A 20,030-nucleotide genomic window follows, 5' to 3' on the forward strand; every position below is an offset into this window, starting at 1 on the left:
CAAAGGTCCAATGCCAATTTCATCTAAAACTTGTTTTGCAGTGTCAGAGTCTTGGTTTTTAGGAAAAGACTTGTGGTTGCTATGGAACTGTTAATAATGATTGCTGCCTGTACCTCAACTCCTCATACTCCCAATCTCCAACATAAAATCACTTAGACTTGGGCTGCAGGGCAATAAACAAACTTTTGAGCATGAATTAACTGGACCTGGGCATTAGTGTCCTAATGTACCAAATGACATTTGTTATAACCTTTACTTGCACTAGCAGCTTGGCTATGTCAAAGGAGCTTTTAGTTTCCTGATAGTAAACTGAAATATAGGAGGCTCAAACCTTGTTCTGCATGAACATCGCTCAGAGCAGAAACATTTTGAGCTTTCATCTTACAATAAATGTAAAAAAAAAAAATCTTTATTTTGCATAGAACTGGCCTTAGTGCCAGTCTTTTATTTTTATTTAGAAAAAGAAATGCAACCCTATACTAGATTCAAAAATGGAAAGGGAGAGGAGAAAATATTCCTGTTGAAATATACATCTATATAGTTAAAAAATAAGATCTCATGGAAAAATGACATCTTTGCTGTATTTCTGTGAGATGTGATCCATGTAATCAGGATCAGTATCAGTTCAGTTGCTCAGTCGTGTCTGACTCTTTGCGACCCCATGGACTGCAGCACATCAGCCTTCCCTGTCCATCACCAACTCCCGGAGCTTGCTCAAGCTCATGTCCATCAAATTGGTGATTCCATCCAACCATCTCATCCTCTGTTGTCCCCTTCTCCTCCTGCCTTCAGTCTTTCCCAGCATCAGGGTCTTTTCCAAGAGTCAGTTTTTCAAATCAGGTAGCCAAAGTATTGGAGTTTCATCTTCAGCACCAGTCCTTCCAGTGAATATTCAGGACTGATTTCCTTTAGGATGGACAGGTTAGATCTCCTTGCAGTCCAAGGGACTCCCAAGAGTCTTCTCCAACACCACAGTTCAAAAGCATCAGTTCTTTGGTGCTCAGCTTTCTTTATAGTCCAACTCTCACATGCATACAAGACTACTGGAAAAACCATAGCTTTGACTATATGGACCTTTGTTGGCAAAGTAATGTCTCTGCTTTTTAATATGCTGTCATATTAAATGACCATATGTCATTTGGTCATAGCTTCCCTGGTGGCTCAGATGGTAAAGCATCTGTCTACAATGCGGGAGACCGGGGTTCAGTCCCTCGGTTGGAAAGATCCCCTGGAGAAGGAAATGGCAACCCACTCCAGTACTATTGCCTGGAAAAGCCCATGGACAGAGGAGCCTGGTAGGCTACAGTCCATGGGGTCGCAAAGAGTTGGACACGACTGAGCGACTTGACTTTCACTTTCTTCCAAAGTGTATGTGTCTTTTAATTTCATGGTTGCAGTCACCATCTGCAGTGATTTTGGAGCCCAAGAAAATAAAGTCTCTCACTGTTTCCATTGCTTCCCCATCTACTTGCCATGAAGTGATGAGACTGGATGCCATTATCTTCGTTTTTTGAATGTTGAGTTTTAAGCCAGCTTCTTCATTCTGCTCTTTCACTTTCATCAAGAGGCTCTTCAGTTCCTCTTCACTTTTTGCCATAAGGGTGGTGTCATCTGCATATCTGAGGTTATTGATATTTCTCCCGGCAATCTTGATTCCAGCTTGTGCTTCATCCAGCCTGGCATTTTGCATGATGTTCTCTGCATATAAGTTAAATAAACAGGGTGACAGTATACAGCCTTGACGTACTCCTTTTCCTATTTGGAACCAGTCTGTTGTTCCATGTCCAGTTCTAACTGTTGCTTCTTGACCTGCATACAGATTTCTCGGGAAGTAGGTAAGGTGGTCTGGTATTTCCATCTCTTAAATAATTTTCATAGTGATCTATACAGTCAAAAGCTTTGACATAGTCAATAAAGCAGAAGTTGATGTTTCTCTGGAACTCTCTTGCTTTTTCAATGATCCAACAGATGTTGGCAATTTGATCTCTGGTTCCTCTACCTTTTCTAAATCTAGCTTGAACATCTGGAAGTTCTTGGTTCATGTACTGTTGAAGCCTGGCTTGGAGAATTTTGAGTACTACTTTGCTAGCATGTGAGATGAGTGCAATTGTGTGGTAGTTTGAACATTCTTTTGCTTTTCCTTTCTTTGGAATTGGAATGAAAACTGACCCTTTCCAATCCTGTGGCCACTGCTGAGTTTTCCATTTGTTGGCATATTGAGTGTAGCACTTTGACAGCATTATCTTTTAGGATTTGAAACAGCTCAACTGGAATTCCATCACCTCCACTAGCTTTGTTCATAGTGATGCTTTCCTACAGCCCACTTGACTTTGCATTCCAGGATGTCTGACCTTAGGTGAGCGATTACATCATTGTGGTTATCTAGGTCAAGTAGATCTTTTTTGTATAGTTAGTTCTTCTGTGTATTCTTGCCACCTCTTCTTAATATCTTCTGCTTCTGTTAGGTCTATACCATTTCTGTTCTTTATTGTGCACATCTTTGCATGAAATGTTCCCTTGGTATCTCTAATTTTCTTGAGGAGATCTCTAGTCTTTTCCATTCTATTGTTTTCCTCTATTTCTTTGCACTGATCACTGAGGAAGGCTTTCTTATCTCTCCTTGCCTTTCTTTGTAACTCTGCATTCAAATGGGTATATCTTTCCTTTTCTCCTTTGCCTTCAGCTTCTCTTCTTTTCTCAGCTATTTGTAAGGCTTCCTCAGACAATCATTTTGCCTTTTTGCATTTAGTTTTCTCTTAGATCTGATAGACAGAGTGCCTGGATCCATGTAATAGACACTTCTTATTCTTGAATTATATTTCTAAGATATGGATCTCAGTGCTAATTAATACATAACCGATCCTTGGGGGGAAACCAATCCAGTTCTTGAGCTCTGGGCACAATGTTAGGAATGGGTAATTGCATGGGTGTGAAGAAGACATAACTAATTTGGGGACTTCGAAGCCCCACCAGTATGCAAATAATTCAAGAATAATACAGAATAATTTTCATTCCCACAATTGGCACTCTCTCTAATCGCTACAGTATGTATTTTCCAACATTCATCTCTCCTGATTCTCTGTTTTATTGATCAGGATTTTAATGCATCAAATGAGGAATACAGAATAAATGTCTGTCAGTCAAATCCAAAAAGATACCTGACTGCAGTTTTTCACTGACATGCAGATAGTTTCTAGGAACAAGTGACATAAGCATTTTTGAAAAGGAAATGTAAATATTGCATTAGCGCTGGATCTCCCAGTTCCTCAGCTGCAAGAAGTAACAGCAACTGGTAAAGGTTAAACAGGCATGTTTAGGACCCTGAGTGAAATTAAGTCTTCAACCAACTGAATGGCATTGCAGAAAGCAAAGGTGTATCTCTGTGAATAAACTGAATGCACAGTTCAAGACATACAGTCAACACATTCATGTTTGCAGGGCTATTTGAGGTATTATAAGTGCTGGTACAAAATAATAAAAATGCAGATAGAACTATCAAATTCATCAGCTGCTACAATAAATTCAGATGCTCTCCAGAGCTGGCAAGGTGATGTCAAGAAAGTTAAACTTGAAGAATGAGTCTTGGATTTCTAAATGAGATCAGGGAAAAAAGAAAGCAGAGTTAATAGATGAAATCAAGACTGAAACAACCAACATTATGGCCTACATTTTGCAGAGAGGTTAATAATCAGTTCTTTCTGCTTGTTTTAAAATTGTTCCACCAAGAAACTGACATTGTTGTATGCTTTTTATTTTTTGTTTTATTTAGCCTTCTTCAACAGTCATTGTTAGTTCAACAATATAACATATGGGGTACATTATTGCAAAATAAGGACATAGCTGTATCAGTTATGCCATTAGTACATTTGTTAATACTCTTCCTTTTATAAGGCAAAGCACAGTTTGTTAACACTGTTTCAGATTATCTATATTTATAAGATTACTAATAGTGAGTGGTATATACTTAAGGTAGGAAATCTGCTCTCTGATATAACTGTCTTTAAACTATAATAGTCTTCTTAAAACATTACCATTCTGTAATTTTTAAAAAAGCAATATTTTAGTATAATGTTAGGCAATAGTAATAACTACCCTGTCTGAGTAAGTGTGCACATACACATAAACACTAGCATACTTTAAGAAGTTAAGAAACATGTTAATATTCTGTGAAAATATATAAATAAAATATGACCTGGAATGAAATTACTGTTATGTACAAAAAAAGGAAAACTAGAATCTTCCTCTTCCCAACTTGTTGATTCTAACAGCTTATAAACTTACATTACATCATTTGGAGTGCAAGGATTATTTCAAATTTGGAAAACAATAAAGAATAGTATGATTCAACTCCCTAAGAAAAGCAGTATATATTAAGTTTGAAGATTAATGTTCATTCCAATGATAAAGAGACATTCTTTTGAATTTCCTTAGAGAGGTACTTGTAGTGTCTTTTAGGAAGGAAAAATGCACCTTTAACATAGTAAAATGTTTTTTACATTATTTGAAAATATTAGAAAATAAAAATATTGTGACGATATACTATTCCAATATATATGTTTCTTTAGTATTGTTATATAAGGAGTGAAATACTTGAACTAGTATTGTAAATATTTTACTTCTGAGCACATGCTTTTTTCTCTCTGTCTTCATTCTCTTTGGCATTCTTTGTTTCCTATTTCCCTATTTTCCAACTTCTCTTTAGTTTTTTCTAATAGTTCTGGCTTTTCTACATATCTTACTTCATTAGCTGAATGTGTTTCAATTTCATTTCACCCTCATTTTCAATAAGCACTGGTTTGTACTATGTGAATATCTAACTGAACTTTCTCTTCTAACTTTTTTCAGAAAGAAAAGTGTTTTCTTTCTGAAATATAGTTATCTCTTTAGCTTAAATACATATGTATATTATATAATCACACACTTGAAGAATATAGATTCACAGAGTTCTACGGAAATTCAATATATTATTGATGCACTGTTCAGCAAGCTCATGAAATGACAAAAAAATGAATCATATTTCATAATTAGTGTCTTACATAGCCTCTGGTGATTCTGACTTAGCCGCATTGATCAGTGTTTTATGACTACTCCATTTCTTCTTCTGGGCAGTCTTGAGGATTACAGAAATGGAAGTGAAGGGTACATTAGAAGCATAGACCCTGACAGGCTGCCTTCATAATAAATCTTGGTCATGGTGTGTGTGCCTATTGTGGAGCAAGTGATGACTGCCTAGACAGTAACATGGTGTGAGAGGGGAGTGCTGGAGATGTGCAGGAGTTTGCTTTTAGGCTCTGGTCACCCACCTAGCTGAAAGCACAAGCTGGTTCACAGAGGGCTGTGCATTTAAGCAGTCTGGTCCACCTGGAGCACAGCTGGCTGCACTGGCTCCTCCTCTGATCGCTCTGCCTCGTGGGAGGCTAGCACATAGTCTCCTGCATAGCGCACCTGCTGTGCCTGTTCCAGGACCACTGACTCCTCTTCTTCATCTTCCACAATAGTCAAGTCGACGTTGCTGTCCATTGCTGAGTCACTCCCTCTTGAGGCCACCGTCCCAGCATCTCCCTCCGTGCTCTTCCCTTCCACCAGGGCACTGGTGAGGGACGCTTCGGAAAGACCCTCTGCAAACGAGTTCTCCTCGTAGTCATTGGCCATCTCACTGCTGGGCATGTCTTCTGATTTGGTCTCATTCTCTGCTGGGCTTTCTCCCTCTCGGATTTTCTTTCGCCCAAAAGTGAGAGGAGAGACCTTGAAGGGGGAGCTTTTCCCTGAGGATATTTTCTGGTGATTGGAAGTGAGAGATTTCTTAATCTTCTCTCTCCTCTCTACAGATACGATCTTTGTCCCCAGCTTGTTCATCTTCTTCTCAATGTTCTGGCGAGAAAATGCCTTTTTGAGGCTATCTACTTTCCGGAGACTGGATCTTTTTATTCTCTCTGCCCTGCTCTCTTCCATCTTCTCTTCTGCGCTGTCTTCCAGGGCCTCCTCGTCATGGGGTAATTCATCATCGGACGAGAGGTCCACTGTGTGCAGAGTTTCCTCCAGGGACTTGTTTTCATCAGCGTGCTCCCCCTCCTTCCCTTCCCCTGGGCTGGGAACTGGCTCTTTCACAAACACACTGGCAGGGATCTCATTTTCTTCCTGAAAAGACGGGCAGTGTAGATTTCATGTTAATAACATGTCACAAATAGTCCTGAACTGCTGTAATTTCTGTGTTATGTGTTTTTGGCATGACAGAAACCCAATGTCTGCGGCTTTAGCTTTCTGGAATATGAAGGTTCATTCTAAACTGATCAAGTCATTTGGCCTCAGGCTGGGTAAGGCCAAGGGTTGCCTGTTGGGAATATTATGAGGGCATCTGGCAAGGGCTCTATCAGTGACAGGCAGGGAGGGAAGTGGGCTGTGGTGCAGATAGACCAGGAAGCTGCCTAGATAAAGGAGCTAAAGTAAGTTACTGTGAACTCAGAAGGGCCTCTCTCCTACCCTCAGGCTCTATTCCTGCCAAAACCCACTGCAAAACAGCCTGGAGGTCAAATTAGAAGATAAAAGTGAGGACTTCCCAGTTCTTGCCACTGCCCCTATCTTTTCCTCAAATGTTAGACACCGACATTTGTGTTAGACACCGACATTTGTTTTAGACACCAGGTTCTATCCCCAATTAGAAGTCAAAAGAAAAGGTATAGTCAACCTTCGTATCTGTTTTAAAATGCACACTAATTTTTCTAATGGGGCTTCCCAGATGGCACTAGAGGTAAGGAATCAGCTTGCTGATGCAGGAGACATAAGAAATGTGGGTTCGATCCCTGGGTGGGGAAGATCCCCTGGAGGACGGCAAGGCAACCCACTCCAGTGTTCTTGCCTGGAGAATCCCAAGGACAGAGGAGCCTGGCGGGCTACAGTCCATAGTGTTGCAAGGTCAGACACAACTGAAGCAACTAAGCAGGCATAATTTTTCTAATGACATAAATTTGGAGTCAAGGAAGGAAGGTACAGCCTTACTGGGGACCCAACTCATGAAGCTCTGTGGTTTAGAACATCTTTTGTCAGCATTATAAGGAGAGGTGATATACTATGGCCATTTCTGGAGTCATTGGGGGGACACATGCTGCCAGGTATAGCTTATCAAGCCTGTCTGTTAAGTAGGACTTCCTTGGGCAAGAATACTTCAGCCCCTACCTAGAGTGAACAGAGAAACTCAGGAATCTGTTCCCCTCCCCTTATTCCCAGCACACCTCTTTTTCCAGCTTCTAGGTGTACAAGGATCTGCCTCTCATTAGGTCGCAGGGAGCAGAGCCTGAAAACTTGCCTCCAAAGTGCAAGGGAGATGGTTTTCCAGCATTGCAAAGCAAAGAGATTTCAGACAGCCTTGGGTCATACAGCAGAGGAAGCCCTTTGATTTTTATAGTTTTCTTTAAATATAGGACAATGAGAGCCAGCCAGCAAGGTGCCTTCACATTGTCACTGGGAGAAATGGCACTGTGGGCAGAACTTGCGACAGGAGGCCTGAGTCTCAATCCTTTCTCTACTGTACAGTGGCTGGGAGGCCTTCAGCAAATAACTTAATCTCCTTGGGTCTCAGTTTCTTTCAAATGTGAGCAAGAGGATTTGACGTAGATTAGCAGCTTTCAGGCTGCATTCCCAAGTGTGTGAGGGGTTCTGCAAGAATGCCGAGGTGGGCCAGGCTCCAGAGCCCACTGCCAGCCGGGTTTGCAAGCCGAGTCTCAGTGTTACCTGATTATATTGTGGACTGTCCAGTACACTTTCAGTTTGAAAAATAACTGGTTTAGTGAATTTATAAGTCTATGTGGGAGCTAAACTTCTTGCAAAGTAAAAGTGAAGTCGCTCAGTTGTGTCCGACTCTTTGCAACCCTGTGGACTGTAGCCCACCAGGCTCCTCTGTCCATGGGATTCTCCAGGCAAGAATACTGGAGTGGGTTGCCATTTCCTTCTCCAGGGAATCTTCCTGACTCAGGGATCGAACGCAGGTCTCCTGCATTGCAGGCAGACAATTTGCCCTCTGAGCCAGTTTGTTAATGGTAAGAGCTTTCCTTCCCATTTGGCAATTTTGATTGACTGAAAAGTCAATAAAACTGGGGTTATGATCACAGGTATGTTCTATGGGCGTATACCTTTAACTTCTCCCTACAAAGACTAAGCGAACTATGTTTTAATCTAGAGAAAATAAAAAACCCCTCTCCTTATTAACCACCAAGTAGTATAATTTCATTACTCTCTGAAAAGATACAGTCCCGTGTCTCCACTTTACACACACATACTCATAACAGAGTCCCTTCCACGCGTTGGTTAGAAACAAAGTTTTGGGTAGAGCAGAAAGTGGGGCATCTGGTTGAAGAGACTCCTCAGTAGAATGAAGAAATCACAAACTCTGTTCCCCAGAGCTTTCCCCACACTCTCCCATTTTGAATATCACAGAATGTGTCAGAAACACAGTATAATAAAGTAAAAAACTGAAAGGTGCTCGGGATTCCCATGAGTCATTTATAACATGGACCTTTACAGAGAGCAACTCTGCCATGTTACAAGTCTCAATTTGTCTCTTTCTCGTTGATGTGTATTCCCCGAGAGGGTGGGAATTTTTGTCTCTTGTTCACTGTTATGCCTCAGTGACTGGAGTAGTGCCTGACAGCTAGCAGCTATCTGTTGAATGAGTGTGTGTTGGGTGAGGAGGCTTCCTAAGAGTGCACGAGGATGGCTGGGGTGGAGCTTGCCCCTCTGTCGGACACTATGAAACAATGGACTTAGCTCTGTGTCTGGAAGGACGTTTGTTGACTGCTGCTGCCACTGGGAAAAGAGAAGAACCAGGCCTAAGGGGCTCGATGGTTTTCATTTTTAAGGAAGGATTTTATTCTCAGTGGATGAGTAGCAGACTACAGAAATAACTAGGACTCTGATACTTAGTCCAGAAACAAAATTACTTCTGGGATTTGACAAGAGGGTTGGGAAGGTTTGACAGGAGTTACTTGCAGGAAAGGAAGAAACCAAGAGCTCAGTGAAATGTTATTAAAAGTCCTTAGTGAAGAAGGCAGAAAGTCAGGTGGAAAACTGTAAAAATAAGCCTTGGTTACTAGATAAGAAGTACATTTTATGTAGTATAATCTCAGGATAATCAAAAGATTTCTCTAATAACTTCCCTTTCTTCAACCTCCATAAAAGATGGACAAATTAATTGTACTTCTAAAAGACTTAAACATAATATTTAATTTTTAATACCGTATGATATTCCCTGGTGGCTCACACGGTAAAGTGTCTGCCTACAATGCCTACCAGAGACCCAGGTTCAGTCCCTGGGTTGGGAAGATCTCCTGGAGAAGGAAATGGCACCCCACTCCAGTACTCTTGCCTGGAAAATCCCATGAATGGTGGAACCTGGTAGGCTACAGTCCATGGGGTTCACAAAGAGTTGGACACAATTATGAAAGTCCTTAGTGAAGAAGGCAGAAAGTCAGGTGGAAAACTGTAAAATAAGCCTTGGTTACTAGATAAGAAGTACATTTTGTGTAGTATAATCTCAGGATAATCAAAATATTTCTCTGATAACTTCCCTTTCTTCAACCTCTGTAAAAGATGGACAAATTAATTGTACTTCTAAAAGACTTAAACTAATAATATTTCATTTTTAATACAGTATAAATTTTATGGTCAAAAAAGCACAGTTAACTGTTGAGACTTTTGTCTCACTTATTTTGCGTCCTTTGAGGACAGTTTGGGAAAAGTCCATTATCAGGCGAATCAGAAGTCATCTGTTGGTAGATCACACTGCATGCATGAGGGCAGTTGAGGGAAGGTGGGAAACCCAATTGAATTCTTTCATACAATGCTGGGGAAAATTATACAAAAACTCTTTGACGCCAACTATGAAAGAAAACCTAGCAGATACAGACATAATCCAGAATGAGTTGGATGTGTCCTTATGCAACTGAAAACAAGTGAGATATGTCTTCTTGGCCAACTGCTATGCTTCTGCAGTCATCTTAATTACTCAAGTGGTATTTTGTGTTACATCTACTGGACAGTGTTTATTTTATGACTTCTAGTTCTGTTCTGAAGGTCAGTCCTTTCCTTTCACACAGGAATTTGTGAACATCTAAGTATATTAGGTCTTACACTTCCATAATGTTTGTTTAGAAGCTGAAGAATGCTAACACTCTTCAAAATCTCTATTCTTTAATAAAATACATAGATGCATTTGACTATCAAGTAACTGTTAGAGTGGTGGAAATTCAGCTTGAACTACAGACAGTGGCTCCTCTGTAACTGCATTGTTCCCCAGGTGTCCAGTCTTACCTGCTCACCTGTCCTTGTTTAGTTCCTAACATACATACCTCATGGGAACACGTGATATTTCACCTGCCTATGGGTGAGGTGATACTTCTGCCTTCAGACTCCTGCTGTAATGTTTTTAATCTATGTTCTCTTATGTATTCTAAGATTGATGGCTCTTTCAAGGGAGAGGATCAAATATCATCCTCAATTCTGTCAATGTTTAACTATGCTGCTGCTGCTGCTAAGTCACTTTAGTCGTGTCCGACTCTGTACGACCCCATAGACGGCAGCCCACCGGGCTCTGCTGTCCCTGGGATTCTCCAGGCAAGAACACTGGAGTGGGTTGCCATTTCCTTCTCCATTAACTATGCTAGTTACCTATATATTCACTTAGGGTTTGTGACTTCTGAACATGGCATTAAGAATCCCTTATGGGTTGTGTGGCTTCCATGGGTAGTTCTTCCTAGTAGAGGCCCCCAGTAGCAGTTGACTGTTTGCCTTGCAGATTTTTTTGCAAAAAGGTATGTAGCCCCACTGATCAGCTGCTCCTGGTTCTGACCTTTTACAGGACCTTTGCTAAAGTGAAAAGTGTTAGTCGCACAGTTGTGTTCGACTCTTTGTGACGCCATGGACTGTAGCCCACCAGGTTCCTCCGTCTATGGAATTCTCCAGACAGGCATGCTGGAATGGGCCATCATTCAGTACACTTCTAACATATATGAATATTTATATTATTTGAATATGTTTTCATGCTTATACCGCAAAAGAGAAAAGGAGTGAAAAGAACTCTTGAGAAGCGGTATTTTTCCTTGCAGTTTCTCTTGTTTGCTGTTCATATTAATTCTTGTTAACTAATAGTCTCCATCTTGTATGTAGATATCAACACAGAGAACCTGGAAAACATGCTGGGCATTTCTTGCACTGATGCTCATGGAAGCAAAGTCTCTTTGCACATAAAAAATAGACACACAACATTAAAAGAGAAGATTCTATGACTAGTGTTAGAAAAGGAAGCCTACAGTAAGTCATTTAAAAGCTTGAACAGGCAGTTTGCTCTCCTGTCACTAACATCTTTTTCATTGTTAGGAAACAACAAAGGTGGTTACATTCCCACAGGGATGTGGTGGCATCCTGGAGGGATATGAGGACCATCAATTTGTGTCCATGGAATGTTTTATCCAATAATCTCTAAATACTAGTTATTAAAATGGAACTATGCCCACCTGACATTCTGATTTATAGGTCTCTTTTACACATTGATGGTTTTCTCCGATTTGTGTTTCTGGAGGTATAGATTGCCAAGTGGATAAAGCCATTGATTAGAAGTGCACCCCTAAGGCAGCTGTCAGTGGAATCAGCAAGTCATAAGAATAAAATGCATTAGTTATAATCCCTGAGCAGTCTTTCACATTCTTGAGGATTTAAAAGTTTCATTATTTTTCAGTGTTATCAAGGGTTCAATTCTTTTTTAAGATCACACTGGTTAGGTGTTTTTTGTTGTACACAAAAACCCAAAAAACCAAAAACAAACCACACTGAATTATTTAAAAGCTCTTGTAGAAAACCCAGTAAACATGAACTTTGCCATAGTGAGATTATAGTGTTTGTTTTCACTCATTTCATAATTCAATTATAATTTATATTATTAATCAAATGAAACCTTGCTAGTGACTTTGTTTCTGAGGGCCTCTGCTCCTTTGATATAAAATGAGGTCAAACTAAATGATTATTGAGGTGCTGGTGGCTCAGATGGTCAAGCGTCTGCCCACAATGTGGGAGACCTGGGTTCGATCCCTGGGTTGGGAAAATCCCCTGGAGAAGGAAATGGCAACCCACTGCAGTACTCTTGCCTAGAAAATTCCATGTATAGAGAAGTCTGGTGGGCTACAGTCCATAGGGTTGCAAAGTGTTGGACATGACTGAGTGACCTCACTTTCTAGCTCTAAAATACTTGATTCTGTGATATTAACTTAAATCTCATAAAAAACTTGTTCACAGATTGCAAAAGTGATCTCACAGGTACAAATGCCAAACTTTTTTTTTCTTTTTCATTCAAGAATCAAAACTGTAGGACTTGAGTTGCATTGGAGAACATTTATTATTTGTTCAAACAGATACAGATTACAAAACAACAGAGGGGGCAACATTTACTTGGAAGCCTTGCACCTGAGAATCTATAGACTTTTAATATATGAGAGAAGTAATGATTTTTTTGAAGAAATACTAACAATAATCAGTTATTTGTTTAAAATGCCTGAGACAATGCTGGCATTCAGTAAGTATAAATTATAACATAAAAACTAGTGTTTTGTTTATCTCTTCAACTAAAGGTCACTGGATAATTAGCATATCAAGACCAAAATCCTCTTATTGGAATATTAATCAATGTGATATAAACATCGTGAGTTGTCATATAAATGTGGCTTTGATTACCTATATGCTCATTTCTTCTGAGTCTGTACTAAATTAATGGCTTTCAGAACAGTGGCTTTGGATGAAGTATAGTCTATAAAAAAGTCAATTAAAATAGTCTGAAGATGTTATAATTTTAGCACCTTTCTATAATTCTGTTCTTATCAAAGGAACCCAAATGATGAATATTTGAACACATTTATAGGCTTGGTTCTCCATGAATATACTCATAGTAAATATCTAACTTTTACTCTTTTCACCCAATTTCACAATTTTATGTGGATGAAAGTGTAAACTGTTCATGAGTACTCTCATTTTGTTCCCTGGATTTGAAATCATTCCCAGACTGCTTTTTCAAATAATCATTACTAGAACCTTAAGAGGCCTTAAGTGAGTATCACACCCTCAGGGCCAGTTACCGTGAAATTCTAGTCTCTTCAATCAACAGAGAAAACTTCCTCTTACCTGTAAATTCACTGATTTTCTGTACAGATTTTATTTTTAGTAAAAGATACCTAGGCACTTACAAGCAAAGTATTAGCCTTATTAGTCTTTAGCATTTACTTTATGATCAGCAACCCCAGTGAGTCTTATTTCATTTATATCGGCTTCTGTCACAGTATTTTGAATTCAAACATAGATCTTAACCTATTATTTTTAAAAAATATAAAAAGGGAAGCTGCTAAATTTAACAGGGATTTTACAGTTTATTTTATTGCTCAAAAGGAGATGAATTTTCTCCAGTTTTAGATTCTACTGGTTATAATTTGAAGTACTTGCTAACGCATGAGAGGCTTAACAGCTACAACAATGTTGTAAGTTCAGCACAGACTTAAATGACTTTTTAAATCGGAAAAACTTCAGAATTAAAAAAAAAATGCTAATATATAAGTATCTAGTAGATCAACAAACCAACCAACCAAAAGTTACCAACAGATGTTAGACAACATAACAGGACTTCACAAACTGGAAACATAATCTTCTAAACACTACAAGACTGATGACAGATTTTCTTCCCTCACTCTTACTTTTATATTAATTTTTTTTTGTCTGAAACCAGAAAAGCAATGGATTTAATAAGGGAAAGTCTAGCATACGGGTCAAGTAGACCAAAAGTGATAAACAACTTCAAGACCTGAAGTGGAGCCTGGTACAGTCTCTGCCCTCCTCACTCTTCAGGTCTAGAAAGTATCTACCCTATGCCCCAGCACAGTGAAGACTATGTGGCTACTAGAAGGGTGTATTTAGAGTAGGCCCTCTGGGCAGAGGCCTGTGCTCTTCAAGGATTTTGCTTTCTTTTGACTGATTTCACCAAGGCAGTTGTTATACAATGTATGGCAAGGAGTGGGAGTGAGTAAATGAATGTGTGTGTGTGTGTGTGTGTGTGTGTGTGTGTGTGTGTGTGTGTGTAGCTTTTAATAAATAGCACATAAAAAAGCAAAAGCATAGCTGTTTGCAGATCCTAGGTAGGGTGGGATCAGTTTCTTACTAAAAAGCCATATTTCTAACCAGCACAAGTATAGCCACCTCTCCATGAAAATGTATTTCAGATCCACCCAGGAAGAGCTTCTATTCTTTGAGCTCTTACACCATGACAGTCACTAACCATTTTGAATATGTTAATCCACTTATTTTTCACCCTATGAGAAAGAGATGTGGGAAGAAACATTAATATTTAAGAACACATATTTTGGAATCAATTAAACATGAGGTTAAATTCCAGCTTCATCACTGCTTACTAAATAACTTCAGACAAGATGTAAGCATCTCTGAATCTCAGCATCCTCATCTGTAAATTGGGGCAACTGAGATAAATGACAGAAAGATGCTTAGCAGATTCTGCAGGGCTTATTAAGTGCTCAAGATATTTTGCTCTTATTAATATATTCAAATATTAATAAGATGTACAGATGAGGGAAAAGCTAGAAAATGTGCGTGCTGCTGCTGCTGCTGCTAAGTCGCTTTAGTCGTGTCTAACTCTGTGCGACCCCATAGACAGCAGCCCACCAGGCTCCCCCATCCCTGGGATTCTCTAGGCAAAAATACTGGAGTGGGTTGCCATTTCCTTCTCCAATGCATGAAAGTGTAAAGTCAAAGTGAAGTCACTCAGTCGTGTCCAACTCTTCGCGACCCCATGGACTGCAGCCTACCAAGCTCCTCCGTCCATGGATTTTCCAGGCAAGAGTACTGGAGTGGGGTGCCATTGCCTTCTCCAGAAAATGTGCATAAGAGCACATAATTGACCAGCAGTGAAACTAGGATTTGAAACAGTGTCTGTGTATCTTTTTTCAACCCCTTTACTGGACCACTCTATAACACAACTTATATTCATTGGCATAATGAAATATATATAATAATTTACTACTCTAAACCCCCTACTTTATTTTTTTTCTAGTAACTTCAGTCAATTTTATTTTTAAATTATTTTTTAATTTATTTTTTTAAAATAAGTTTATTTATTTTAATTGGAGGTTAATTACTTTACAATACTGGTTTTGCCACACATCAACATGAATCTGCCACAGGTAAACACTGTGGAGTTTCCCATCCTGAACCCTCCTCCTTCCCTGTACCATCCCTCTGGGTTGTCTCAGTGCACCAGCCCCAAGCATCCAGTATCATGCATCAAACCTGGACTGGCAATTCATTTCATAGATGATATTATACATGTTTCAATGCCATTCTCCCAAATCATCCCACCCTCGCCCTCTCCCACAGAGTCCAAAAGACTGTTCTATACTTCTGTGTCTCTTTTGCTGTCTTGCATACAGGGTTATCATTACCATCTTTCTAAATTCCATATATATGCGTTAGTATACTGTACTGGTGTTTTGCTTTCTGGCTTGCTTCATTCTGTATAATAGGTTCCAGTTTCATCCACCTCATTAGAACTGATTCAAATGTACTCTTTTTAATGGCTGTGTAATACTCCTTGTGTATATGTACCACGGCTTTCTTATCCATTCATCTGCTGATGGACATCTAGGTTGTTTCCATGTCCTGGCTATTATAAACAGTGTTGCAATGAACATTGGGGTACACGTGTCTCTTTCAATTCTGGTTTCCTCGGTGTGTATGCCCAGCAGTGGGATTGCTGGGTCATAAGGCAGTTCTATTTCCAGTTTTTTAAGGAATCTCCACACTGTTCTCCATAGTGGCTGTACTAGTTTGCATTCCCACCAACAGTGTAAGAGGGTTCCCTTTTCTCCACACCCTCTCCAGCATTTATTGCTTGTAGACTTTTGGATTGCAGCCATTCTGACTGGTGTGAAATGGTACCTCATTGTGGTCTTGATTTGCATTTTTCTGATAATGAGTGATGTTGAGCATCTTTTCATGTGTTTGTTAGCCATCTGTATATTTTCTTTGGAGAGATGTCTATTTAGTTCTTTGGCCCATTTTTTGATTGGGTCGTTTATTTTTCTGGAATTGAGCTGCATAAGTTGCTTGTGTATTTTTGAGATTAGTTGTTTGTCAGTTGCTTCATTTGCTATTATTTCCTCCCATTCTGAAGGCTGTCTTTTCGCCTTGCTTATAGTTTCCTTTGTTGTGCAGAAGCTTTTAATTTTAATTAGATCCCATTTGTTTATTTTTGCTTTTATGAGCTGTGGTACATATACATAATGGAGTATTACTCAGCCATTAAAAAGAATACATTTGAATCAGTTCTAATGAGGTGGATGAAACTGGATCGGATTATACAGAGTGAAATAAGCCAGAAAGAAAAACACCAATACAGTATATTAACACATATACATGGAATTTAAAAAGATGGTAACGATAACCCTGTATGTGAGACAGCAAAAGAGACACAGATGTATAGAACTGACTTTTGGACTCTGTGGGAGAGGGAGAGGGTGGGATGATTTGGGAGAATGGCATTGAAACGTGTGTAATATCATGCAAGAAATGAATTGCCAGTCTAGGTTCGATGCAGGATACAGGATGCTTGGGGCTGGTGCACTGCGATGACCCAGAGAGATGGTATGGGGAGGGAGGTGGGAGGGGGGTTCAGGATTGGGAACTCATGTACACCCTTGGCAGATTCATGTTGATGTACGGCAAAACCAATACAGCATTGTAAAGTAAAACAAAGTAAAATTTAAAAAAGAATGTTTGGGGGCTGTCTGCTAAGAGGCTCTGAATGGAGCTGAACACACTGCTTTGGATTCTTGTAGCCTCTACAATGGTCTTGAGCCTATTTCACCTCATCCTCACTCCATGGAGAAATCCTATAATTTCTGGTGGCAATTTTACACCTATCAATCCACTGTGACAAAAAGACCATGGCAGGGCTTCGCCAGCAGGACATGTTTTTAAGTTTCCAATAGTTGTTTTTTTTTTTTTTTTCAAATGTTATATTTACAGTTCCCTTGAAATTTTTAGTTACTTATCTTCCCCCATCCCTCCCTCCAGCACCCACAGAACATCCGTGGCAAAACAAAACAAAAACTGATCCCAGCATATTGTGATTTCCTCTACTAGATAAATAATGTCTTGTTTTTCCTCCTTCACTGAGGGATAGGACAAGAGATAATCTCTCTGATTCATACTGGAAGGAGGGAAATTTCCTTTGATGATTCAGATTTAAACAGGTCTGTACATGTTTGGTTTTGTTTGGAGATCAGTATTTAATTTAGAAATGCCTTGAGAGTTGAGATTTATAATATCTTTCAGGCTAATAATATAGGGATCTTGTATGACTTGGGAAAGGCAGTTACCATATCTCTCTTCAGTTCATCTGGTGCATGAAAAGCTATTTCATTTGCATTAAAAGCTAAAAAATTTCCGGACCGCAAAAGCCTGCAAGGTATAGGAGGACATCAGCTGCCTGAAGCTTTATAACCTCAAGTGTAGTTGGGGGAGGACAAAAAAGCAGCGAGATGAGTCTTTCTTTCCTTTTATGGAGGAAGGGGGCTTAGGTTCTGACTTGGCAGAGCAGATTCATTTAGAAAAAGAAGGCTCCCTCGGTTTAAATTCCAGTTTCTAAATCTCTTTGGAGAGATGAAGGCTCTTCTTGTGTGCCTTTCACAATCAAACAGTTGGTTATAGCCTCGCCCCTCCATGGCTTTGAAATCCTCTCCTATTCACATGGTCACAACTAGACAGCCCTGGGGCAGGGATGGCAGTTGCTTCCTGGGCTCTGCACTGGCTGGGTTCCACCGGGCGGAAGAGCTTCCAGCATTAGGCAGGGCTGCCCTTGGATTGACAAATGCCCACTACTTGGCGGAACAACAGCCCCACGCAACCTCCCTGTCCCCAAATAGCCTTTTGCTACATTAATTGCATTATTGAGGCATTAAAAAAATTAAGTGGCCTTTTTATTCCAAGGCAACCATTTGAAGAAGAAAATATTCTTTGTAACTATTTTACTTTACAGTTATGGTCTCTCTGAGTAATGACAAGCATATCTAGCATGTGTGTAGAGTTATGCTCTATAGTTTTAGTGCATCATTTGCTAGAAAAGAGTGCAACAAGATTATTTTGTCCAAAAGTCTTAATAGGAAGAGGCTAGTTCATTTCTAATGGAATCAGTCATCAATACTTAGTTCCCCAAACACTGGTGACCTTTGGACAAAGGGATGCTTTAAAAAGTTATAAATTTGACTTGTTGCTTAAAAAAAAAAACAACTTACACGACTCCCTCATTTCCACACAGAGTTAATAAACAGCCGCTGAATTAATTTGCCCTGTCCAACTAACAGCTGCAGTCAGAGCCCCACGTTCACAATGCAGAGAGACACATGAATTTGACTAGGATGCCTGCACCTGCTCACCTTCCCAGCCTGTACGGAGTGCATCCACTTGCTCTTGACAAATGACTCCACCCTGCTAACTCATGAAGCACCGGCCTTGGGTTTAGGCTGCAGTTATCCGGGAAATTCCCACCCCCGTGTGCAGATTTCATAGGCAGAGAGGACAATGCCTTGTGTGTGAGTGTGATCTCTGACAGGCAGGACAGATGTACAAATGGCTGGGAGAGCCAGGCGGACTGAGATCTTGGATGCTGAGGAGGCCCAGCTGGGTGGGAGGAGAGCAGGGGCACTGACCTGGAAGATGAGCACTTTGAAGTGGTTGCGCCGGAGGAGCTGGGCGTGGTTGTTTTCCAGACGCTTCACCTGTGCGCTCTGCCTCTCCATGCGCTCCTTGACGGCACGCGTGTGCGCGCTAACCTTGCGCGACTTCTCCAGCAGCTTGCTCACCGTGTTGCTGGTGGAGGCCTGGTACTTGGAGAGCTTGGTGAGGTCGTTCTGGATACCCTTCACCGAGCCCTCCAGGCTGATCTGCCGCTGCTCCATCTTATGCTGGTTCTCCTGCACGGAGTCTAGCATGTTCACCAGTTTGTCCAGGAGCGTGAGCACCGTGACAGCGTTCACCTGCGAGTTGTCCCGGATGGCTTCCTCCGGGCTCCCCAGATGCAGGCTGGGGCTCGGCGTGGAGGACGGCACCGGACTGGAGCTGGCCGGCTTCTCCTGCCGCATGTTGGGACCTGGGTGCTGGAACTTTTCAGCTTGTGCAGCGTCCTCCCCCATGGCTCCTGCACAGGTGGGCACTTTCCTCTGGCCCCGGTGAGAAGGACTGGTGGTGAGAAGGACCAGCTCGCCCTCGGGTTTGAGCTCGGAGCACCGCTCTCTAGGACTGGCAGAGGTTCAGACAGTCAACAACTGGCTACACTGATGAGGGGAACCGCATTCCAGCTGCTCTTAAAAGACCTACTCCACCCAGTGGGAGGCGAAGGATACAGAACTGAGAACCACTCAGGGTTCAGAGGCATGTACACAGCTTCCTAATCGCGTTCTCCTTGGCACAGGGCACTTTCCTGCAGGTTTAGCTTTTCTTTCCTGTGCCTCTTCCTTTTTAAGAATAAGTTCAATGTCATATTTCACTCCTGACTTCATCTAGAGGCGGAGAAAAACATGCTAATTTGGCCCAGGGCCACAGCCTCCAATTGGCTAAAGCTAGTAAACTTTTCTCTGGCAGCTATGCTACGTATGCTGCAGAGTGCCTGTTTTTTTTTTTTTTCTCCTGGATACAAGTTATTGTAATGGAAAGTATTGTTTGCCTTTGCCCTGGAACAGACTGATGGGCTTCAGAATGCCTGGTGTCCACGGAAAGAGGCCAAATTTAAAGGGTACTTGCAGTCAAGCCCGTAGTGTTGGTTTTTAATTTTCAAAGGGATAGAAGTAACTGATTAAGACAAGAACAGCCCAGTTCTTCCTCTTGCAATTGGAGATGCAAGATAAAATGAAAGAGACTGAAATTCAGGGATGTTAAAACATCCAATCCTGTTATGGACAGTTATCCTGTAATATAGATGGGAACTTTTTGAATAACTA

At 40.7% G+C, this 20,030-nt stretch overlaps 1 protein-coding gene across 1 annotated transcript; it reads right to left on the reverse strand.

Annotated features, from left to right (window-relative positions):
* Window positions 1–3,746: 3,746 nt before the first annotated feature.
* On the reverse strand, window positions 3,747–19,372 carry CAVIN2 (caveolae associated protein 2). The gene is made up of 2 exons (XM_004004777.6): window positions 18,744–19,372; window positions 3,747–6,138 (listed from the first exon to the last, which is right to left on the reverse strand). Exons 1-2 carry the CDS (start codon window positions 19,224–19,226, stop codon window positions 5,344–5,346), a joined length of 1,278 nt encoding a protein of 425 aa, XP_004004826.2. The 5' UTR covers window positions 19,227–19,372; the 3' UTR covers window positions 3,747–5,343.
* Between the last annotated feature and the right edge of the window lie 658 nt (window positions 19,373–20,030).

Source organism: Ovis aries, chromosome 2 (assembly GCF_016772045.2).
Source record: "Ovis aries strain OAR_USU_Benz2616 breed Rambouillet chromosome 2, ARS-UI_Ramb_v3.0, whole genome shotgun sequence".
Lineage (NCBI taxonomy): Eukaryota > Metazoa > Chordata > Mammalia > Artiodactyla > Bovidae > Ovis > Ovis aries.